Source organism: Schistocerca serialis, chromosome 2 (assembly GCF_023864345.2).
Source record: "Schistocerca serialis cubense isolate TAMUIC-IGC-003099 chromosome 2, iqSchSeri2.2, whole genome shotgun sequence".
Taxonomy (NCBI): Eukaryota; Metazoa; Arthropoda; class Insecta; order Orthoptera; family Acrididae; genus Schistocerca; species Schistocerca serialis.
In genome coordinates, this window is record NC_064639.1 from 665,669,489 (window position 1) to 665,695,933 (window position 26,445).

The following is a 26,445-nucleotide window of genomic DNA, read 5'->3' on the forward strand; positions in this document are numbered from 1 at the left end:
CTAGGGACTGATGACATCAGCAGTTTGATCCCATGGTAAAAAAAAAAAAAAAAAAAAATAATCAAAAAATAAAATCATAAGTTGATTTTTGAATGCGTGCATAGTGTATGTGATGTCTCTGTCAGGGGAATCCTCGTCACATCTGGAAATAAACTTTCCTGCAGGCAAAAGGGGACCGGGCTATACAAGCTGAGCAGAGTAAAGCCAAATGGGTGAATGCCAATCGCTGTCTGATTATGTGGTTGATTGGGTTTGCGAATGATCAGTGTTGTTACAATTACTAGGGAAATCCATAGATTCAGATGACCAGAGTGGAAATAAATGACTAACAGGAATAACAGGTAAGAAAGATTACGTATTACCTTCTGGGTGTATCCAGGAAAATTAAATTTTGTCAGAAAATTTTTGGCCAGAGTGCTACACTACTAAGGGCCAGGTGTACAGTCCCCGTTTAGCAGCCGCTTAAGTTCTATTCTGGAATTAGCACAGAAAATGGTTTGTGGGAACATAACAATGCCTAACTGGAGAATAATCAGGGATAACTAAACTGGTGATTGTGGCAGGGTTAGTGAAGTTAACTGGCGAATAAGTTTTGACAAAGGCGGGAATAGTTCCTGAATTAGTCACGACAAGATTGTTTGTTAGAACAAGAAAGGAGAGGAAACAGGGACATGACACAAATTAGGGAAGTATATGATGATTCCAAATTTATATTAAAATCTCGTACTACTACTTTTCGATCTCGTGCTCGAGAGACTGGAGTGTATGAATGAAATGTGAAACTATTTTCTAACATAAAGCTTTTTGCTTGTAGTAGGCTTAACAGGCATTATATGTTGGTCTTCGTGAATTATATTCTGACGTGTTATGAAAATGAACATTTGTGCCAAAACAGTCTCGTTTATTTGGTGTGTGTTACAATTTCTGCCGTATTAGTAAGGCCTATTTTGTTTTATTTAGCAGACAGTGACAAAATAGACGTAATCAGATTGAGAAACCACACCAATCTTGGGTACTATTTGTATTAACAGCTTATGCAGTATTAGACAATGATATTTTGATTTTTCATGTAGCAAAATGTTTGAACTTTGATGAGGTAATAGCAGAAAGGAAAGCATGCTATGTAAAGGTGTAGCAAGATTAGAGAGAAAACAATGCTAGCAGCTAAGGATTGAAGAAATGTGCACTATATAGCTTCTCTCTTGTCTTTACTGGGTTTATATATCCCATATTTAATTTTATGTCACTCAAAACAGAAAGTTATTAGCTAACAGGCAATAAAGAGTGCAAATTTTTCTGAAGAGTTCTTGTTCTCCTGATTACAAATAATCCTATCCAGTATTAATTGCAAGGATGCAAGGATGTCAAACTAGGTGACTTGGAACAGGAGAGGCACCACAAGACATTTTAATTTCCACTGTCCTGAATATGGTTTGATGGCATCCAGTACAAAATATACACGTTTCAATCCCAAGGAGCAAAATCCAGTGTCGTTCGATAGAAGAATGCTGTGTGAAGAGGGGTGTCACTGCACTCTGGCACACTTAAGACCAAATAACATGTCTTACATTTCCTCGGACATATGTTTTATGTATCAGACTGTTCAGAAAGATGTGCACTACAAAATGAACATATTTTTGAAAATTCGATTTTTTAAATTTTTGACGTATCCCAAACGCTTGACAGAGGGGGGTGGGGCTGAGAGGAGGGGAGGATTTCCACTTTTCTGACAGCTATGCATTTATCACCTTGTAGAACAGTGAAGTTATTTTTGTTGGTTCTCTAAAGAAATTTGGCTTGTATTAATCTTTTATGCTGAGGCAGTCAATGTGTTTGAAACGAAGTGTTTAGTTTCACACTATTGGCTAATTTCAACTGCTCACTGCATTTTAAGTGCACATTTTCATCTTCTAGCACGTATGGTATTATGCCATGATAAAGAATCAAAAATGCGTTAATACAGTACTGGCACTCCAAGGATATTTACATCCCGAAACCCACTCTGAAAAGCTTAATGTCAGGTCGAGGCCTACGTCATTGGGAATCTCAACATACGAACGTGCTCTTTAAGTATGCACTTTAAATATGCCATTCCGATGTTCTTGGAGTATCCTTTGTCTTTTTTTTCTTTTGTGACATGGGCTTCCTGCGTCATAGCTGCTGCCAAAGTGCAGTGGCACTTGTTATCTGGCACTCTCTGACAACTACTGAAGTGAACCTATTTCTAACAGGTCACGGGAAAATATTGCAAATGGTGGTTTGAAAAGCGTTACCTTCAAAGTAAATTTCCTTTTATGCAAGTTGAACTATGTGCGAGAATGTATGATGAATTTCTTAACTCACAGAGCGTTTGATGACGAGCCATTTAGAAGTATTTCGAGCCCAGATCAGACACTTATGTCGTCATTATGAGCAAATTGATGTAGTTCTACGGGAAGCTCTCTCTCCTCTGTGGTAGCTAATTTATTTGTGGAAAACTTTGAGGACAAGTCACTGGAATTGGCTAAAAATTTTACTGGCACATTTCTGTGGTATATCTTAAAGAGTAATATGTGCAAAAAAATATCAACATTATATGTGAAAGTTTAGCTTCTCTTGCAACTTATTAACCTTAGAGACCAATATTATATGTGAAAGCTTTTCTTTTCTTGTAGCAACACTATGTATATTAATTCAAAATATCAACTTTTCCTAGTTTGTGTATCCACAATACATAAGTGATGTTGCTGTTAGGTGACTACATCACGTGTCCTGTGGTCTGAATATCCACTGTCATTGGCTGGCGGGATCATGTGACATGAGCTATGACTGGCTTACAAAAGCGCATCGCAATCTCAATTACAATGGTTCGGAAAGTAACAAGTGGTGTTTGGTGGAATTCAAATTTATACTTTCGTATTACGAAAATATGCAGCATACGTGTTGCTGCACATCAAAAATCTATCCAAAAGGAGTTTTCTTCCCTGAGTTTCATTTTCTAAAGTGCTGGGAAATTCTACGTCCATGTATAAAAACATAACCTTTCAAAGGATTGATAAGTTTTACAGTTCCGAGGGAAAATATATTGTCACTTAATAATACAGAAAAAGTGTGTTTTCATCTGAGAGAAAGTGTATTTTTAACTGGGAAATCCGGGAAAAATCCAGGAATTTTTTTTTCCTTGTGCACGTATACACCCTGTGTATGAGTGGCTGGGTTATAAGTAAATAAAACTCGTATCTTTCCTAGTTAAAAGCACGTGATGATGTCCATAGGAACAAAGATTTGTCTCAGCTGCCTGCAGTGGTGGTGACCCTAAACTTACATAAGTAGATTGTTTAGCAATAAGACAGAAGCACCAGTGTCCAAAAGTAATCTCACATGATGTTTGTCAATAACTGTGTCCAAGTACATTTTCTGAGATGTATTTTGAGATGTCAACATTTCTGTAGATTGGTCACTCATTTGGTTTAAATCCATAGAATGGGATGCATCCACACTGGAACTGCTACAACTTACCTATCGCACGTGTCCTTTATTGCCACATTTATGACATGTTATATGCCAATGACGACAAGAGCTGTGAGTGTGGTGAAGGAAACAGCATTTAAAGCTGGGCAATACTGCTGCTACTGATGCAGCCCGTCACCACAGGTGAGGTTGTTTATAAGACTGTCTGGGCTGCAGAGCAATTGGATGCCTCACAGGATGTGGAAAGATGGCATGTGTAACCAGTGGCAGAGGGTTGACTGTAACAATGTTTTCTTCCATCAGAAACACTCTAGGCTGTTTTGTCGGCTTCAGCTGTTTGCATAACTTCCATCAGAGACAGATCTCATTTCCTCAATACATGGTTCCTCACTTGTTGATTTGGGCGTAAGTCACACTTTAATGTCTCAGATTAGAGAGTACACTTCGTCTGCCACACAAATATTTAAAACTAAAATTCTTGCTTAATTCATGTAGGTTGGCAGTCTAATCTGCAAATTATTTATTTAGGCCCTTTTTTGGTGCCAAAATTCTAACCTGACTGCAATAATATCTTTCTATGTTAAGAAATGTTGTTGAAATACACTATGTGATCAAAAAGTATCCAGACACCTGGCTGAAAATGTCTTAAAAGTTCATGGCACCCTCCATTGGCAATGCTGGAATTCAGTATGGTGTTGGCCCACCCCTAGCCTTGATGATAGCTTCCAGTCTCACAGGTATACGTTCAATCAGGTGCTGGAGGGTTTCTTTGGGAATGGCACCCCATTCTTCATGGATTGCTGCACTGAGGAGAGGTGTTGATGTCAGTCAGTGAGGTCTGGCATGAAGTCGGCATTCCAAAACACCCCAAAGGTGTTCTATAGGATTCAGATCAGGACTCTGTGCAGGCCAGTCCTTTACAGGGATATTACAGTCGTATAACCACTCCGCCACAGGCCGTGCATTATGAACAGGTGCTTGATCATGTTGAAAGATCAATTGCCATCCCCGAATTGCTCTTTGATAGTGGGAAGCAAGAAGGTGCTTAAAACATCAATGTAGGCTTGTGCTGTGACAGTGCCATGCAAAACAACAAGGGGTGCAAGCCCCCTCCATGAAAAACACGACCACACCATAACACCACCACCCCTGAATTTTACTGTTGGCACTACACACACTGGCTGATGACGTTCATCGGGCATTCACCATACCCACACCCTGGCATTGGCAATTTTTCTCACCTGCCGCCTAACTGTCATAGTACGATGGCTATCCACAAAGTACATCATTATTTTGGAATTAAACATAAATAAAGTATTGGAAATTTTTTTTATTATATACAAATGAAAGACACACTTAAATACTACTTTTCTACATAGTTGCCATTTAAATTAAGGCACTTATCGTAGCGATGGACGAGCTTGGAAATTCCTTCGTCATAAAATTTGGCCATCTGCACCTTCAACCACGTGGTTACCTCTTTTGGGACAGAAAAGCTGTGATTTTTGTGGATTTCCTGGAAAGAGGCACTACAATAAACTCTCAAAGGTATTGCCAAACTCTGCACAACCTCAGAAGAGCAATACAAAACAAGCGCAGGGGAAAGTTGGGCTCAAAGATCTTGCTGATTCACGACAACACCCGGGCCCACACGGGAAATGCCACTCGTGAAGTTCTCAAATCTTTTAAGTGGGAGTTGTTTCCTCATCTGCCGTACAGTCCCAACCTGGCACCGAGCAACTTCCACTTATTCCCAGCAATGAGGAAGTGGTTGGCTATGCAGCATTTTGATGACGACACACAGCTTCAAGAAGAGGTAACCACATGGTTGAAGGTGCAGGCGGCCGAATTTTATGACAAAGGAATTTCCAAGCTCGTCCATCGCTAGGATAAGTGCCTTAATTTAATGGCAACTATGTAGAAAAGTAGTATTTAAGTGTGGCTTTCATCTGTATGTAATAAAAAAATTTCCAATACTTTATTTATTTTTAATTCCAAAATGTAGTGTACTTTGTGGATAGCCCTCGTACTAGCAGTGGATCTTGATGCAGTTTGGAATTCCTGTGTGATGGTCTGAATAGATGTCTGCCTATTACACATTACAACCCTCTTCAACTGTCGGCTGTCTCTGTCAGTCAACAAATGAGGTTGACCTGTATGCTTCTGTGCTGTACATGTCCCTTCATGTTTCCACTTCACTATCATATAGGAAACAGTGGACCTAGGGATGTTTAGGAGTGTGGAAATCTCACTTACAGACGTATGACACAAGTGACACCCAATCATCTGACCACGTTCAAAGTCCATGAGTTCCGTGGAGTGCCCCATTCTGCTCTCTCACAATGACTAATGACTACTGAGGTCACTGATACCGAGTACCTGGCAGTAGGTGGCAGCATGATGCACCTAATATGAAAAACATATGTTTTTGGGGGTGTCTGGATACTTTTGATCACATAGTGTAAATCGTTTTTGTATTAGCTGATACAACTTGGAATTTCCTGACAAGAACGTGGCCTTTTGTCTTTCCATGTTAAATATTTGGCAAACCAAAAACCATAACTTCATTCCTCTGTATTAAGCATCGCACTCTTCATGTTGCTCGTTAAATGATGAGAAGAGTAAACATGGGTAGCATAGGAGATGTCCATGCTATATTTGCTAATACTAGCACTGCCTTTAATACATAATGGTTGTTAGCTCCTTCTAATGTAGCATGGTTTGCATTAGGAGTTATTGTAAATTGTCCATGGTTGAAAATTCACATTCTCAGCCAATCCAAAATAGTTTCAAGTCCAAATTACACGTGTCACAGGTCCCAAGTCATTGCCAATTTTGTAATAGGTGAACTACACCCACAAAATATGGACTCTTGTCACAAGAGGTAAATATAAAAGATGCTATTAAGAACAGTGGAAACTATCTTGAGTCCAATCCCAGCCATATCAGAGTCACATCTAGTATAACACCATATACAATAAAATAACACTTGTAGTGTGCACTCCAGTGCTCGCATTAACACTGCTTTAAGCACTATTTGAGTTGAGGAACCACAGAGGTATGTTTAATGCAGTTGTTGAGTCATTCAGGAAATCTTGGATTACTACAGGTATCAAGATTTTTCACAGTGAGAGAAAGACATCTGCAAAAGAGCCAGATGAGTCAAGACCCAGGAGCACCTGCATATTATGATATTGAAAAAAATGTTACAGTTGTAGGCACATATTTTCTGAAAGTTACTGTTCAAGCAGTAAAATCAATTCATTACATTACTTCCTCGTAAGATAACTATCAACAAGAAACAACCTTCTGAGTAAGCTCATCTCCACAAAATGGGGTGCCAACCCACATACTTTACGTATGTTGGCACTTGCACTCTGCTACTCGGTTGCTGAATACGCTGCCCCAGTTTGGGAAAGATCAGCGCATGCGAAACGAGTGGATCCTCTGCTGAACGATGCCTGTCGCGTAATCACGGGATGCTTAAGACCCACCCCGGTTAGACAACTTTATTTGCTTAGTAGCATAGCTCCACCCAACATCAGACGAGCTGTAGCAAGCGAAGCAGAGCGCCTCAAGCAGCTGCGCGACCAGCGCCATCCTCTCTTCGGACAAAACCCTCCACAAAATCAAGACGGAGTTTCCTCACCTCAGTTCAACCGATTGAAACCTCAAAGCAAAAGGCCAGATTGTCAAAATGGAAAGCAACACTGCCTACGGGAGACCAGGCGCCTCTAATCTCACCCAACGAACAATTGGCCTCTGGAAATGAACTAAAATGGCCATTATGGAGAACCCTCAACCGCCTACGAACTGGGGTGGGCAGATGTAACGTAAACATGTGTAAATGGGGATACCGAGACGGGACGGACACGTGCCAGTGCGGACAGACCCAAACAATGGACCACCTCCTGGAATGCAGCAACATGGGGGAAGTGTGCAGGAAAGAAGATCTGGCAAACGCTACGGCAGTGGCAGTTAAATGCGCTGAATTTTGGCGGGACGTGATATGATATATATACTATGCCTGTCTTTATATTGTAATGTGACTCCCCATTTTGGATTTGTTTTACTTATACATATGTGTATTGTATTTGTATTTGTGTGTATATGTAATATGTGGGTTGTCTATGGCTTGGACACGATTAAATAAATAAATAAATAAATTACATTACTTACTGTCAACGAAATATTCAATGCTTTGTAATATAATATATTCCTTTGACAGGTAATCAGTGTTGTCATAAAAATGTTTATACTATATGCATACAATTAAAGAGAGTGACAGAATTTTGAAAGGTAGTCTACATGCAACAAATATTTATAATAATTAATTTTATAAAACAGATGATGAAATGGGTGCAAGTAGTTCAGAAGTACTGAAAAGGGACTGATAGCCTCTGCAGTTTGGTCCGTTAAGAACTCTCTCACACACACACACACACACACACACACACACACACACACACACACACAGTACTGAAAACCAATACAGAGAAAGTTCGTGAAATTAGAATTCTGTGGCTGCTTCCTGAAATGAAAATCTTTGGGACTCTTAAAAGTAAAAGTTGCTGTCAGTGGGATAGGAAATTAAGAAAAAAGATGAGAAAGTTATTTTTGTTGTTAAAGTCATCAGTTTGGTACAGCACACACTGACAAACACTGTTGTTTTTTTAATACAAATGTTACTGTAACTGTGTGTTTCGAGATATTAAAATGATATAAAGCAATTATAAGGATTTCTACTAATATAACAAAAATATAGTCTACACTATATTGTAACTCATTTTCATTTGAAACAGTAGAAAACAGGGAAAAATTTACTTAGTACACTACAAAACTAATTCTTTATTTGCAGATGGTGTCTATGTTGAAGTGCATCCATCGATGCTGCAAGGAATGTGCAAAAAATTACTTCACAATTCAGGTAACAGATCGAAGCATTGCAGATGCAGTTTGTCCTTTTTGCAAGGAACCAGAATTGAATGCTGATGATGAAGAGGAAGCATTGGAATATTTCAGTAATCTTGATATTCTCCTTAAAAGTTTCCTTGATGAACCTGTGCACGAACTTTTTCAGAGAAAGTTACGTGACCGCACTCTAATGAAGGATCCAAACTTCAAATGGTGTGTGAAGGTACAAAGCAACATAATGTTTTAATAAAGTCCTTGTATTCAACTCTTATTTGAATTAAATATTAAATGAACCAATACAAATAATATAGGTGATTAAGTCAATCAGTAAACTTGATGCCATTGTATTTTTCATATGAGGTCAATTCATTACATTACATACTGTCAATGAAATATTCAATGCTGTGTAATATAATATATTTCTTTGACAGATAATCAGTGTTGTCATTCAAATGTTTATACTATATGCATAGAATTACAAATTGTACTATGCTCAAATGAATCTTGGTCTAACTGAAGTTAAAATTGGATTATTATAAGGGATTTATGTAGGCTATTTCCTTAGTAAAGATGTATAATTTTACCAAGTATTTTTATATAAAAACTTGATATTGTATATATTGAATTATTAGAATGAGGAAATAACATTTGATATTACTTGCCTACTTATACTCAGTTCCTCCTGTTCTAAATAGCATATTGGGCAACAATTTTCCTCTAGCAAATTCACGCAGCTTCTCCCCAGTTCATGTTCATGCATTGAAGATCCCTTACAAAACTTTGTTTCCAGGTGTTACAAGGCCTTTCTCTGCTTCTGTATGCACTCATTGGGGGCCCCAACAGTGCTGATTTGGGGATTATTCCATCTTTCATATATAAGGCATTATGGAAAGCTTCAGTCTTCTTTCAGCAGTGATTCTGTGCAGGCTGTGTAGACCACTTCTTCACAGTACTTCAATCTTTAAAATTCACACCAAGCATAGTTGGTGGAAAAAAAAAATTGAGTTTGTGTGCTGATTTTACTTAAGTTTTTCAGGATTCACATTTGTATATTGCCATTGTTAGGATGACAGAGAAGTACAGCCAAAACTTTGTTGACATACCTACAGAGTCTAATGCCATATGGATCACATTTTTTGGAAGACTGCAGATGATTTCCCAGTTCTGCTACTGATGTTTATCTACATTCCCTTTGTTACAAATAAGGTGGCCAAAAAATGGAAATCAATGAGCTTCTCTTCTTGTAGTACCTTCTCCTACACTGTAATTCAAATAGATACATATTCACTGTGTTTGTCTTATCATTTATTTTTGGCCCCACAGAACTGGTCATTCTGTCTAGCTTCCTAGTCTTTACTTATAAACTTTGCGGTGTTTTTGCCAGAAGAATGATTTAATCAGCTAAATACAGATCCATAAGGTTAGATTGCTCATTCCAACACATGCCTAAGTTCAAGTTGTCCATAGTTTTTCTCATTATGAATTCTGTGACTAATATGGAAAAGAATGGTAACAAAATGCATCTTTGTTTTATTCCTGTCAGAATGGTAAAGAAAGGGATGTTCCCATCTTCTGTTCTTATACTTCAACTTGAGTCTAGATATAGATTTCTGGAAACATCAGTGAGATGATTGGGAATTCTATATAGACATAGAGTATTCCACAATGATTCTCAGCATATACCAACAGAAGTTCTTTTAAAATTGATAAAGTTGTGTGCAATGGATTGTTGAATTATATGCATTATTCTATTACGTTTCATAGAACAAGTATTTCTTTGGAACAGGATTTCCCATTTTGAAAGCCAGCCTGGTTTTTTTTTTTTTGTTGACAATCTGCTGCTTCATGTATATTTTTTTAAAAGTATGATGCAAAAGACATTGCCTGGCACAAAATGTGTATGATATCTCTCCAATTTGTACATTCAGTTGGATTTCCTTTCTTCAGTAGTGTAACAATGATGCCATGTCTCCAGTCTTGTGGGACTTGCCTTGCTCACCAGTAGATATTGCACAATATTATAATTTATTAATTTACACAATTCAACATCAGCACCCTAACTTATTTATTATAAACTCATTGAATTCTAGTGCCATGTAAAATACCTTTCTTTTTATCAATTTCGTCAATATACTCTGGAATTAATAAGAGAGCACTGTTAGATTGTTTATTGCAATATCCAAGACCGACATTTGTAATTACTGGTGACTTTTGGTAATCTGGCATTAGATATGTCAGTTTCTTGTGTTATATTAGTGTATTCGCTTCTTAAGGACAAATCTGTTAATATTTTCTTTGCGTAAATTACAGTGTACTAGAGAATGTTGTAATATTCAGTTTTTTAAATGTTATTTCTGTTTTCCTCATGTTGTAAAGAGTGATGAATGCTCTTAATATCTGTTGTTTCACCACTGAAACATCATTTATTTAATTTGTTTTTTAGGCAGTAGAGTTTTGCTTAACAGCTGTGCAATATATGTAGTCAGCCTGCTACATAAATTTCTTACTAAAGCTTTCACACAGATTGTAACAGGATGGATTTTAAATATTGTGAAACAAGAAACCTAAAACATTACTTTTCTTTTTTTTTCAGTGTTCATCTGGCTTCATAGCCAATCCCCGTCAAAAGCGACTGGTTTGTCCGGACTGTCGATCTGTAACATGTGCCTCATGCAGAAGACCTGTAAGTACAGTGATAAGCAACACAGGAAATGAAGGATTGTTATTTTATAGTGTTATAATACCATCATCTACACAATCCTCAATGACACGAGAGTAGGGATGAACTAAACGTGAAAGAAAGATGAGGCTCCTATGATACTAATACATAATCACTAGGATGTGACGTACATAGAAAATGTAAAAGAATACCACAGATATATGCACCAGCATCCAAAAGTTAAGCATACATGAGAAAGGTGCAAAATCAGAAGAGAAAATGTGAACACTTACAGTAAATGGTCAGGATTTCTCCACCAACTAGAACCACACTATCGCTATAGGAAAGAAAAATCACTGATTCAAACAAGTATGTGTTTCAACGAAAATGAAAAACAGTGTATCTATCTCATAATGTCTCTGTTGTTTGCCTTTTCATTTTGAGCAGAATGTAGTCCATTGGTGTTCACAATTTAACAATAAAAAGATGTCATCTGGAAACTGTTTTGTGCAGTAGGAATCCTTGCGCTTTTGTTTGAATAGGTTATGGTTGTTTCAGGAGTTGCATGTTTAAATCAGTGTATCAGAATTGCAGAGTGGTTGGTCGATATGTCATATATCTCATATGTGTGACACTCCAGATAATGCAGAGATGGGTTTTATTGTGGAGTCGTCAGCATTGTGATTGAACCATACCTCAACGAAGAAATGTACTCTCAGCAGCAAATCATTGTTTAGTTTAAAGAATGATTTAGTGTGCACATTTATCTGGAGAGAAAGTTGTAGCAGTTGTAATAACATCATCAGTGTGGAAAAGAGCCGTGAGATATTGGTGTAAGGAGCTACATTGAATGTGTGTCTGGAGATTATCTTCACTGATGATTGTAAGGAAGTAAGATTAGGGTTTAACACCCCCTTAATGTTGAGATCATTAGAAGTAGGACACAAGGTCAGATTGGAGATGGTAATTGGCTGTGTGATTTTCATATACATTAAATGATTTATGGAAAGCTAAATCTGGATGGTCATATGATACTTTAAATAGCAATCCTATCCTCCTGTGCACCAGCATCTTAATCACTATTGTGTCTCATTTGGTCTGTTGGTTAGAAAAGTACCTGTATGAAACATAGCAACCATATTTGTGGTTTTTTGGAAGTGCTGATGGTTCATATTTTGTTTTCATGGATGATACTAGAAGTCTGCATCAAGAAGTCCTTGCAAATTTCTTGTAGTTGGAGACGTGCAGCTCATGGACTTGCTATGAAGTCTCTGTGTTTGAGTCCCATAGAACATGCGTGCGATATGTTGTGGAGGTGAACAGCATTTTGGCAGTTGCCAAGGAATTACAAAGGGCTTTTTCTGATTTCTGCTTAGTTTTTTCTCACGAGGGAATGGTTCAATAAGACAAGGTGAAACCTATCCTGAAATTTTTTACACAGGAAGAAGACAATGACAGAAATGCACTGTCAAAATTTTAGTTGCTAAGAGGCACTGCAAGTATTTAAAAAAAGTAGCTGAAAATTGCCAGATTTGTAGCGCACCAGGTGGGGGTAGAAATGTACACCCCAACTGGTGCTGTAGCAACTGTGTATGCACTACTAGACACGCACACGCACACACCTACCTGAGGTTTGCAGTACATTTGTAAACAGGAAACGTGACACAGCCTGATCGTAATTTGTAAAGGACATTTCAGGTTACCCATTCATTGATAGTTTCTCCGACACTACAATACACAGTTACTATTTTCTTGAATGAGCCACTCAAGTAACATCTATTACAAATTATCAGTTGCTTTTTGCACTATTGGTAAATATTTACCATACAGATAAAGCTGAATGAATATTTATTGTGCTTTTGTAAGGCGTGCCTGCTAATAGAACCTTTTAGTTTCCTTTCAGTTTCACAGTAATATGGAATCCAATTAATGTTCTCAATTTAGCAATGATGAAATATGAGGAATGTGGTTTCCAGCCGAAATCACCTACTTCCCATGAAGAAGTACATATATGTCATTTGTTAGTTGATTTCCTTGACATCATTTGAATGATATCGACATTTCATTTCAAATTATGGATACGTTAGAAGAAATAGGATACAACTGTGATGATTCCATGAATTGTGGTTCGGATGACATCAGTTGTGCCAGTAACAGTTCTGAAGAAGAATACCTTCCAAGCATAAAAAAAAAAAAAAACATGTACTTCAGTGTGCAAAGATATTTTCATTTTGTAAAATTAGAGTATGAATTGTACAAATTGAAGAATGAATTACATGAAATAAGAAATATGTGCCAAAAGGAAACCCGAAACCATCTGAATGAAAAACTGTTCGAAAGATTTAGAACTGCTCATGAGGGGCTATGTATCATTATTGGTGGAGATCTGTGAGACTGGGCCCTCCAAATTGCATCTGACATGAACATTGCTAATTTCTGGGCTTCGTCAACCTGGCTATGCAGGTTCAAGGAATCATACATAGGAAGTCGCCAAATTACTGAGTTTATTATGTAAGCATGTAGAGCAGCTGTCAGTGAAAGACAATGCTATAGGAGAAATTCATATCTGATGTAAAGATGAAACTTGCTGTTATCTGTGCAACTGCTGTTTATAACACTGATCAGTCAGGTTTCATGAAGGAAATGCGTGCACACTGCACTTTATCATTTCGAGGTGAAAAAAAGACAGAGTCGGCTGCCCAATCAATGAATGCAATGACACATTCATACAAGATAATGCCAGTAATAAGTATGAGTGGTTTACTAAAATAATAAATGGACTGTTTAGTTGCAAAAAGCTTGTAATCAACATATCAAAATCTGGAAAAATGGCAAAGAATAATTTTCAACATTCCATTCGAAATGTATTCCTACCAGCTACAGAAATTAATTCATTACTTTTGTTGGATTTATGGTCTGGACATTACGATGCCTCTGTTTTTGTGGTGGATGTTGAAAATCTGTAGATGTAATGTGGCTTCCGCCTGGAACTACTAGTGTGATCCAACCCCTCGATAAAGAATTTATTTGACAGTGGAAAGCATTTTTCAGGGAATTATCAGACAACTTAATTTCTGATACCTCTCTTTTATTTCAGATTTATCAGCGGAACAGTACTCTTAAGTTCCAGTCATTTGTGATTTACCAATTTTCTTCACCATGCTTTACGAATCTGAGCAAATAAGCCTGGTATGCAGCACAATGTGCAGAACAATGGCCAGGACCATTTCTGACTCCAGCCCAGTTCTGTCTAAATAAAACTAGTGGTTACTGTGAAGTGGATGAACCACATGTCTTTCATGGCCAGTCCAACATCTGTGAAAAGTGAATGCTGAGTTAAAAATCATAGTGAAAAAGTTGTGGTCTGAACAGGTTTTGATCCCATGCTCTCTGGATCACGAAGCATGTGCTTTGCCACTAGACCATTTTTATTTTAGAAAAAAATAGATAAATATGACCATTAGACCTTACATGTATAGTGAAAACACTAGCTGTCACCTCTTGAGGTGATGCTCAATGTCGGTAATTGGTTTTCTTGAATGAAATTTTTACTCTGCAGCAGAGTGTGTGCTGATATGAAACTTCCTGGCAGATTAAAACTGTGTGCCAGACTGAGACTCAAACTTGGGACCTTTTCCTGTTATGAGCAAGTGCTCTAAACAAATGAGCTACACAAATATGACTCACAACCAATCCTCACAGCTTTAATTCTGCCAGTACCTCATCTCCTACCTTCCAAACTTCACAGAAGCTCTCCCGCAAAACTTGCAGAACTGGCACTCCTGGAAGAAAGGATACTGTGGAGACATGGCTTTGCCATAGCCTCAGTGATGTTACCAATAATGAAATTTTCACTCTGAAGTGGAGTGTGCACTGATCTGAAGCTTCCTGGCAGGTTAAAACTGTGTGCAGGACCAAGACTTGGACTTGGGACTATTGCCTTGCACAGGCAAATGCTCTACCATCTGAGCTACCCAAGCACAACTCATGACCCCTCCTTACAGTTTAAATTCTGCCAGTACTTCGTCTCCTATCCTCCAAACTTCCCAGAAGCTCTTCTGTGAACCTTGTAGAACTAACACTCCTGGAAGAAAGGATATTGTGGAGACATGGCTTAGCCACAGCCTGGGTGATGTTTCCAGAATGGGATTCACAATCTGCAGTGGAGAGTGTGCTGATATGAAACTTCCTGACAATTTAAAACTGTGTGCTGGACTGAGACTCGAACTCCTTTCACGGGCAACAGTCCTGAGTTCAAGTCTTTGTCCGGCACACAGTTTTAATCTGTCAGGAAGTTTCATATCAACACACACTCCACTTCAGAGTGAAAATTTCATTCTGGAAACATTCTCCAGGCTGTGGCTAAGCTATGTCTCCACAATATCCTTTCTTCCATGAGTGCTAGTCCTGCAAAGTTCACAGAAGAGCTTCTGGGAAGTTTGGAAGATAGGAGATGGGGTATTGTGAAACTGTGAGGAGGGGTCGTGAGTCATGCTTGGGTAGCTCAGATGGCAGAACATTTGCCCGCACAAGGCAATGGTCCCAAGTTTAAGTGTTAGTCCAGAACACAGTTTTAATCTGCCAGGAAATTTTAATTAGTGTTATAAATTTCTTCTCAATGATAATGAGAAAACAGGGAAAAATGGCAGCTGACATAGAAGGAAAATTCTGGACAGGTGCTAAGGAGAGATGGAGAGGTAATTCCATGTAAAGTGCATGATCTCCATACATGTCACGCTTCCATACAAATTGAGACACTTAAATTCTTCCTTCTGCGCACCATTTTGCTTACTCAGTCAAGAACAGTGTGCTCGCTTTGCATAATAATCCTCACTGAATAGCAAAGTTCCTCATTGTGGCTCTAACAAGATAGAGTTGTATCCTGTATTCTGAACATTAGCTCCAAAAACCGAAAACTAATAACACAGTTTTCATAGGCAATGTTCACTACCTCATGTTCTCTTCTGTTCCCCCTATCATAAATGATTCTACCTATATACAAGCAAGTCGTAATGAATTTTCTGCAAATGCTCATTTCCACATGTTCACTTCCATTCACTTCCATTTGCTCCATTGTAAAGCAGGTTTTAGGTGCTTAAAATTGGTGTCTGTGAATTCTGGATAATTCTGCTATGCAGCACTGTGTGAGTAATTCACTGAGTCATGTGCTAGGTGGGCAGGGCTGTACAAACCATTGTTATAAGCTTTTCTTCATGTGACAAAAATGTGTAACTTCAACATTTTTTACAAAATACTTACAGTGTATCTTAGCAGCTAAATTTTTGGCAGTGCATTTCTTTTGTCATCTTCTTCCTCTGAAAAAAATTTCAGGGTAGGTTTCGACTTGTCTTATTGGACCATTCCCTTGTCAGAAATAATGACTAACAACTACTGCCACATTTTGAGTGACTTTATGAAGAGCATATGACATTGCTGTTAAATGTATATGGCACTTAGGGGTAGCTATTTTCTGTATTAATTGTTTTGTTGTTGTGAAAGAGATTGTAGACTCCTGTTTTCCTTTATTCTTAATTATGTTTAACTTTTTAACACCAGAACACACAGGAAAGAATAGCTAATATGAAACTCCAACCAGATGTAAATAGAAGAAGCATTTAGTTACAGTTACTTACATTTACTTACACTCATGGCAGCATTCACAAACAGAAAGAAAAAAGACTTGCTACCTTTTATGGTGCCAAGAGACCCTTTGCTCACTGACTACATCTCAGTAATCAGTAAGCAACTATGAAAGTGAACTTAACCATTGCCCCATTTCCAAGACAGTGACAATAATGGAAATCAGTATGCAGTGAACAACTGAGCAGCAAAATTTTATACATTGGAAGTAAGTAAAGCAGATTTTAAAGATGAGTTTTTCAGAGGATGTTAGGTGGTATTAAAGTGAGTACTGATAGATGTTCCTCATGTTTTTGGTTCTTCTGGTTTGATAAACTAGTAAAAAACAACAGCTATACACAAGCACACCCCATTCCTCAATCCCTTGAGAACTGAGTTGAAATATGGAACTACTTCATATTCTTTTTCTCGCTGGTTTTATTGTCATACAGATTTAATGTCTGAGAGGAATTCTTTGATCCACTTGTTATGCAATGAATAATGAATTAACTGTTGGGGCTGAGAGCTGACCCACGAGTGGCTGAGAATGCAGCCATTTGTCGCTCAGGAAAAGGTGCTGCTTCCTTGCTGGACGAAGATTGTAGAGTGTTGGTCACTGGAAGCACACTGTGAATCTTAGTGAAATGCCCTGATTGCAATAGTCCTTTATTTATTTTAGTACAGAGGAGGACTTCAGCGGTTGGGAGGCTATTGCCTCCAGCAGCCTAGTCGGTTCCTGATGGGCCTGCACTGATGTCACCAACTGATGACCCAGGAGAAGGTTGTGCTATAAGTGATGACTGCCGGTGTCACAATGACTACTGAAAGTTGATGCTGCCTTGTGTGACCATTGACGTGTGACAGACACAGCTTCTGACAACCTGACTGCTATGGGGTTGCAGTGTACCACACCGGGAAGTACAGCGTTTAAGCCATGGTGCCCACCATGGCCAAAGTCAAAGGCATATGCCCACACTGGGTGGTGATCAGCAATGACGAGGGCTTACAGAAATTGGTGAAACAAGAGTGTAGCCAGTCACCTCCTAGGCCAGGTTTGAACATGTGACTTACCAAGGAGGTTGGTCACCAATGGAACATAGTCATCTTGAGGTGGGGGGGGGGGTTGGATGAGTGTTTATGAGGGCATGCTAGTCAGTACTTGTTCAACAGCAGCACTCCCACTCCAGAAAGGATAAAAGGCTGCAGCAGACAGATGTTACCACTGGATGCTGATGACTTCATTCATTCTGATTTTCTTGTTTAGTCAGGTCCTGCAGGATCCTAGCTGAAATGAATACTGCCCAACTTTACCCTTCAGAAGTACTGAATAGCTTCTTCTGCTTCATCAGCATGCTAACTAGGTACTCTTTCATTCTGAATACTCCTTGCAAAACAGTGTCTGGACTTCAAGCTGACAATAACTTCCTTCAGTACAATGTCATTTTGCTGATTATCACAGGAACAGTCTATCAAACCTGGTGGTGTCATTGTGTAACATGATAAAAGAAAAAAATTAAAGCTGTTTCTCAGCTTAAGATGCTCACTTTCTAAGTATTAAGAGAAATTTGAGGCAAAAAAACAATTACATATACACTCTTGCCTCTCAAGCATCAGATTAGTTTTATTCTAACATAATCAGAATGGAGAAGCTGAGTTCAGAATGCTCAGTGACAGAGGTTGACTGCGAAATTAAGTACAGTTGTAATACTTCTGTTTACACCTATTTTTAACAGTGTTTCTTGCTTTCATATTTATGCTTTTTTTATTTGCTTTCCATGACCAAAATTATAAAAGTAGATGAAATTTGTACCAACCTGCACATATGTTTACTTATTTGAATAATGAAAATTGAAATCTCATTAAATATTAATGAAGTTCCATACCTCTAAATCAAAATGTATTGTGAAACTGTATGGTAATAGTATCACTAAAATAAAATTTCAGTGGGCATGATTGGTGTTACAACAGAGAACTGCAGTAAGTCTGGCACTGTCAAGATCATTTTAGTTTTTAATATGTTCTTTGTGAAAAAATGTCTGGTTTGATTTTTGAACAGCACAAAAATTGCAGGAAAGTAAGAATACTTAGTGTACACTCCAGTCATTCTCGCAAGTCACTGAAGTGGTTGCTAATCTGACTGAGATCACAATGGATGGAAGCTACAGCTTTCTTTCATTCACACATCAAATTTGTAGATGCCGTCAGGAGGGAGAACTCTCAAGAATACAGAACAGATCTTACAAATCAATTGTTACATTTGATTACCAGTCTGAAAACAGGGAAAAACTGTTCCAATAGTTCCAATTTAAGCTTTCAGTTACATTTTTATGTCCAACTTCATTATACTTCCGAGTAATCAAGTAAATTTTTTTGTGTGGTGTTTGTAGTGAGAGCTACTGGTGGGGTAATTTTAGTCAGTGGAATTGATTTAACACGGAACTGATTTTCATTCTTGACCTAAACTTTGATACTGTGTTTAGCAGTGTATATCACCCACATTCCATTTATTTCTATAAAATCATTAACACTGCACAGAAAGTAATGCAAAAACAGTTAATACATATTTCTGGGTTCTTATGTAACAAGCTTCACCAGGAACTGTCTGGCATCATGCTGTTATTTATGCTAGGTCATATGACTATTTATCAAGCTTTATCTACTACTGAGTACTTTTTCATGTTGTATGTACTATCATCAAACGTTTTCTTGAGCAATAATACAGCAAGGGACACACACTGTTTGTTCCGGATTCTGGAGAGAAGAGACATGGTCATGGGGTCCCCCCCCCCCCCCCTCCCGCCACACACACACACACAGAGTAAAAAAAAAGCAAAAGCACTCTAATAACCACTCACTGATAGAAACAAATTGTTATGATTATATTAAAACATGTTATATTCCTTTACCTTGTGCTTCATACCACACATTTATAAGATTGTAAATGAAACACGCAGATAATAAACATTGAAATACTTTGTGCCATCAAAATTGAAAGCATCTTCTTGACAGATTCAGTAATCATAGGTACTGTTGCAGATTATGCATGATGTATCAGAAACACGTGCTGCTCTAATGATTACTACACTACTGTAGCACAGACATAATATTGTTTCAGCAACAAGATAAACAATGATTAGAGACACAATGCTAGTGGCTCAGTGCCTTATGTCTTCTACCAATTCAGCATCAGGAAGCCAAATAGTCTAGAAAATGTTCAGACAGTAAAATAACTTATATCAGACATGACAGAAGCACGTACCATTATGCATTCTCCGTGATTTCAGTGGGAGGTCCAGCATGAGGGCCTAAGCTGCAAAGAGTTTGCTGAATGGAAGGAGGCTAATGACCCAGAGTACCAGGCAGCAGGACTGGCACGCCATCTGGCAGAGCATGGAATTGACTGCCCCAAGTGTCACTTCCGTTTCTCATTAGCACGTGGTGGATGCATGCACTTCACCTGCTCACAGTGCAAGTACGAATTCTGTTGTGGCTGTGGGAAACCTTTCCTCATGGGTGCCAAATGTGGGCTGACTGAATACTGTGCTAAGCTGGGTCTACATGCTCATCATCCTCGTAACTGCCTGTTTTATCTTCGCGACAAAGAACCAGGAGATCTTCAGAAGCTGTTGCAGGTATTATCAGATACTTATTTGTGTACCTATCATATAGTATGTTTCAAAATAGTGGATAGCAAATATTTCAGGAAGTATTAGTGTAAACAATTTTGAGTAAAAGTATTCATGAAAACTTTGTCATTGAGTCCCAGGCTACAGCTGTTTGTATGTGTCATCTAAAATAAAATCTCAGGAAAAATATCAAGGTTAGAGGGAAGGCTTATTAGTCAGAAAACATTTTAATACCTTTACATATGTTACTTTTTTTAATTTCTCAGTTCAACACAATTTCCAATTCTCTTTGAAATTTGTAGACCTTATAAGGTCATGCTAATATTACTTTAAGATTGTAACTGATGTTCATGATGTGAGCTGCTAATCTGTCTTGAGTATTTACACTTACTTTGCAGTCACTGGTTTTCAACTGCACCCATACACAGTGCAACACAGTAAGATTTGTTAATCTTTAACTGTCAAAACATGTGACCTCAGTGCTGTTTTCTTACTTTGAGAAAGTAAGCATTAGGTAGTGTACCACCTTATGGCTAGACTGTAAAGAGATGGTGTTATGCTGAAACATCAGCATTCTTGCAGCCAAAATGAAATCTTATGGTAATACGAAGAGCTTGCACACATGTCCTGTTAAGAGTTCATAAAACATGACCAGAACTGATACATCCCAAATGTACAGTGAAATGTTTCACACAAACACACACATATGGCACCAACCACCTAGACTCTTAATGCAGCACTGTATGGTTAAATGATGATGGCATCCTCTTGGGTAAAATATTCCGGAGGTAAAATAGTCCCCCATTCGGATCTCCAGGCGGGGACTACTCAAGAGGACGTCATTATCAGGAGAAAGAAAACTGGCATTCTACGGATCGGAGCATGGAATGTCAGATCACTTAATCGGGCAGGTAGGTTAGAAAACTTAAAAACAGAAATGGATATGTTAAAGTTAGATATAGTGGGAATTAGTTAAGTTTGGTGGCAGGAGGAACAAGACTTCTGGTCAGGTGAATACAGGGTTATAAATACAAAATCAAATAGGGGTAATGCAGGAGTAGGTTTAATAATGAATAGAAAATAGGAGTGCGGGTAAGCTACTACAAACAGCATAGTGAACGTATTATAGTGGCCAAGATAGACATGAAGCCCATGCTTACTACAGTAGTACAAGTTTATATGCCAACTAGCTCTGCAGATAACGAAGAAACTGAAGAAATGTATGATAAGATAAAAGAAATTATTCAGGTAGTGGAGGGAGACGAAAATTTAATAGTCATGGGTGACTGGAATTCGACAGTAGGAAAAGGAAGAGAAGGAAACATAGTAGGTGAATATGGATTGAGGCTAAGAAATGAAAGAGGAAGCCGTCTGTTAGAATTTTGCACAGAGTATAACTTAATCATAGCTAACACTTGGTTCAAGAATCATAAAAGAAGGTTGTATACATGGAAGAATCCTGGAGATACTAAAAGGTATCAGATAGATTATATAATGGTATGACAGAGATTTAGAAACCAGGTTTTAAATTGTAGGACATTTCCAGGGGCAGATGTGGACTCTGACCACAATCTATTGGTTATGAACTGTAGATTAAAACTGAAGAAATTGCAAAAAGGTGGGAACTTAAGGAGATGGGACCTGGATAAACTGACTAAACCAGAGGTTGTACAGAGTTTCAGGGACAGCATAAGGGAACAATTGACAGGAATGGAGGAAAGAAATACAGTGGAAGAAGAATGGGTAGCTCTGAGGGATGAAGTAGTGAAGGCAGCAGAGGATCAAGTAGGTAAAAAGACGAGGGCTAGTAGAAATCCTTGGATAACAGAAGAAATATTGAATTTAATTGATGAGAGAAGAAAATATAAAAATGCAGTAAATGAAGCAGGCAAAAAGGAATACAAACGTCTCAAAAATGAGATCGACAGGAAGTGCAAAATGGCTAAGCAGGTATGACTAGAGGACAAATGTAAGGTTGTAGAGGCTTATCTCACAAGGGGTAAGATAGATACAGCCTACAGGAAAATTAAAGAGACCTTTGGAGAAAAGAGAGCCACTTGTATGAATATCAAGAGCTCAGATGGAAACCCAGTTCTAAGCAAAGAGGGGAAAGCAGAAAAGTGGAAGGAGTATATAGAGGGTCTATACAAGGGCGATGTACTTGTGGTCATTATTATGGAAATGGATGTAGATGAAGATGAAATGGGAGATACGATACTGCGTGAAGAGTTTGACAGAGCACTGAAAGACCTGAGTCAAAACAAGGCGCCGGGAGTAGACAACATTCCATTAGAACTACTGACGGCCTTGGGAGAGCCAGTCCTGACAAAACTCTACCATCTGGTGAGGAAGATGTACGAGACAGGCGAAATACCCTCAGACTTCAAGAAGAATATAATAATTCCAATCCCAAAGAAAGCAGGTGTTGACAGATGTGAATATTGCCGAACTAACAGTTTAATAAGTCACAGCTGCAAAATGCTAATACGAATTCTTTACAGATGAATGGAAAAACTGGTAGAAGCCGACCTCAGGGAAGATCAGTTTGGATTCCGTAGAAATGTTGGAACACATGAGGCAATACTGACCTTACGACTTATCTTAGAAGAAAGATTAAGGAAAGGCAAACCTACATTTCTAGCATTTGTAGACTTAGAGAAAGCTTTTGACAATGTTGACTGGAATACTCTCTTTCAAATTCTGAAGGTGGCAGGGGTAAAATACAGGGAGCAAAAGGCTATTTATAATTTGTACAGAAACCAGATGGCAGTTATAAGAGTCGAGGGGCATGAAAGGGAAGCAGTGGTTGGGAAGGGAGTGAGACGGGTTTGTAGCCTCTCCCCGATGTTATTCAATCTGTATATTGAGCAAGCAGTAAAGGAAAAAAAAGAAAAGTTTCGAGTAGGTATTAAAATCCAGGGAGAAGAAATAAAAACTTTGAGGTTCGCAGATGACACTGTAATTCTGTCAGAGACAGCAAAGGACTTGGAAGAGCAGTTGAACGGAATGGACAGTGTCTTGAAAGGAGGATATAAGATGAACATCAACAAAAGCAAAACGAGGATAATGGCATGTAGTCGAATTAAGTCAGGTGATGGTCCAGGAATTAGATTAGGAAATGAGACACTTAAAGTAGTAAAGGAGTTTTGCTATTTGGGGAGCAAAATAACTGATGATGGTCGAAGTAGAGAGGATATAAAATGTAGACTGGCAATGGCAAGGAAAGCGTTTCTGAAGAAGAGAAATTTAACATCGAGTATAGATTAAAGTGTCAGGAAGTCATTTCTGAAAGTATTTGTATGGAGTGTAGCCATGCATGGAAGTGAAATATGGACAGTAAATAGTTTGGACAAGAAGAGAATAGAAGCCTTCGAAATGTGGTGCTACAGAAGAATGTTGAAGATTAGGTGGGTAGATCACGTAACTAATGAGGAGGTATTGAATAGAATTGGGGAGAAGAGAAATTTGTGGCACAACTTGACTAGAAGAAGGGATCAGTTAGTAGGACATGTCCTGAGACATCAAGGGATCACAAATTTACCATTGGAGGGCAGTGTGGAGGGTAAAAATCGTAGAGGGAGACCAAGAGATGAATACACTAAGCAGATTCAGAAGGATTTAGGTTGCAGTAGGTACTGGGAGATGAAGGAGCTTGCACAGGATAGATTAACATGGAGAGCTGCATCAAACCAGTCTCAGGACTGAAGACCACAACAACAACAACAACTGCTGGTGGAATATAATGGTGCAGTGGGGGATGTGTTGGGTAGAGGGGGGAGAGGTGGGAGGCAGGGAGGGGTTTGGAGGTGGGTGGCTTGTGGATGTGCAGGAGGCAGCTGGTTCACCATCTAAGAATGTGGGAGGGGGGGGGGGGGTGACAGGTGCATGGGCTAGGCATATGATACACGATTGTTGAAGCCAGTGGTGAGCAGTACATGCTGAAGGTGACATCAGGATATGAATTTGGATGGGACTGATGGGACAGAGGAAGAGGAAACTCTTGGGTGGAGGGTGTGGGCACAGTGGGTTACTAGAGATTGAGGTCAGAATGATTACAGGAGTGAAAATGTGTGTGTGTGTGTGTGTGTGTGTGTGTGTGTGTGTCTAAACAAATACGTTAGAGGAGAAAGTGTCAGCTGACAAAAGTAAAACTTGAGATAGTACTCAGTTTCCTAGATCAAGTCATTTGTCTGTTCCAATCATGTGGGTGCATAAATGCTGCATTGCCAATTGCAGGAAGGTGTAGCTCTGCATCTATTTAAAAGTGGACACATGATCATTATAATTTCTTTTACAACTACTTTTTCCATCATAACACTGAGCATCAAACTGTAAGCATTTACAGTGAAAAGTATACAGTAATACATTTGAATGATATTGCTGCAATCAGATTATGGGTACTATATTTCTTTCTTTGTGACTTTTAGACCATTCTGTTATAGTAATTCTTTACTGTTTCTATTATTTCATAATCATTAACAAAGGAAAATATTTCCAACTGAAATGTCCTTTCTTTGTCAGTAACGTTTTTAACATTCAAGATGTATTTCAAAGTGTTTGGCTTCTGTTTTACAAGTGCTGCATGAGTGGTAATGAATGAAAAGAGCAGATATAATAATAATAATAGTAATATCTGAGAAAGGAAAGAAATAATAATAATAATAATAATACTTTATTTAACTTCTAGTGGTTCATTTCATATGAACAAAAACAATGAATGTTACAATTATTTATACACAACACAATAATACATTCTTCTGAAGATGACACTGATTAACATATGTAAGATTACAAATAAATGGCTTGCAGCTATAACATATATTTTCAAAACAATTCTTACTCTGCACATTACAATGTTATTCTTCTAAATATTAAAGGGAAATTTGAGCTTCACTGTGGAAGGAGTTGTAACCATACTGGGCAGTGCATTGCCTAATTTTAATCCTGCATATTGCATACTGTTTTCATAGAGGATTGTTTTGTGGCTGCTAATGTAAAATGTTTCTTTATTTCTAGTATTGTACTGATTCAAATGAGAATATATGGTGGGATGCACATTTTTAAAAGCAATATAGGTTGTAGAATATACATGTTTACTATGTTTAGCACACCAGTTTTTGGACATAGGCCATGGCATTATTCCTTATATTTAGCTCCACAGGTGATTCTTATAACTCATTTTTGAATAATCAGGGCTTATTAGATTTCATTTGGTTGTTGCCTTCCCCCAACATTTCTATTCCACATGACAGGGGAGGAAAATAAAGCATGATTGCTGTCTTTAGGACAACAGTATCTTTGAATATCTTGCTAATAATATTGATTGCAAGTATGTTCTTAGATAACCTACATGATTGAGTAGGCTGTTCAAATGCTGCTCCATTGGGCAAGGTTGCTGTTGTGACACTGACACAACATTTAACAGTGCCGCCATGACAGTACGCGCAAACGGTGATAGAGGCGCTCCACAACTCGGCTGAGCGCGGGAGCGCCACCTAGCTACGAACGGCGCCGGCCGCATGTCACGGCACGGCAGTAGAATAAGAGATACTGAGTTGTTATCATGTAACCAGCTATTGTTTCTAAGTGAGTGTGTTTGAATATCCACGCAATTATTGGTGATTAAAAGTTATAACACTTTTTGGCGATGAGGTCGGATATTTTCACTGCATTGTGGATTTGTGTTCATGACGGGGCAGACATGGAACAGCTTATGCAAGCACTCATTGAACAACAAACACAGCTGACAGCTGCTATTCAGGCACAACAAACACAGCTGCCGGCTGCTATTCAGGCGTTGTAAATGTCGCTTACACATTGTCTGTCTTCCGCTTCTCCGCCTCCGTTTCCTCCTTACGACGAGGCCGCTGAAGACTGGGAGGATTATGAGAAGCATTTGCGGCAACACTTCTTGGCTTTCGGCATTGCCGACACTCCTATGTGTAAGTCATTATTTCTATCTTGGATTTCCCCATGGATCTATTAGCTGCTATCTCAATTAGCCCCTCTGCAGGAATCTGCCTCTCTGTCCTTCCAAGAAATGTGTGACTTATTGTCTAACTATTACCGAAAAAACACCAACATCGTTGCCGCCCGTATGGCGTTCTACCGGTGTCGTAAACAGCTCCATCAATCTTACCGGGCTTGGGCGGCGGAACTACACGGTCTGAGTAGGAA

At 38.5% G+C, this 26,445-nt stretch overlaps 1 protein-coding gene across 1 annotated transcript in view; it reads left to right on the forward strand.

Annotated features, from left to right (window-relative positions):
- LOC126456317 (E3 ubiquitin-protein ligase lubel) overlaps positions 1–26,445 on the forward strand; it is a 464,483-nt gene that overhangs the window by 384,858 nt on the left and 53,180 nt on the right. Inside the window, exons 19-21 of the mRNA XM_050092068.1 lie at positions 8,309–8,587; positions 10,958–11,047; positions 19,927–20,274. Of these exons, the coding sequence (XP_049948025.1) occupies positions 8,309–8,587; positions 10,958–11,047; positions 19,927–20,274 (717 nt within the window). The remainder of the gene's footprint in view (positions 1–8,308; positions 8,588–10,957; positions 11,048–19,926; positions 20,275–26,445) is intronic.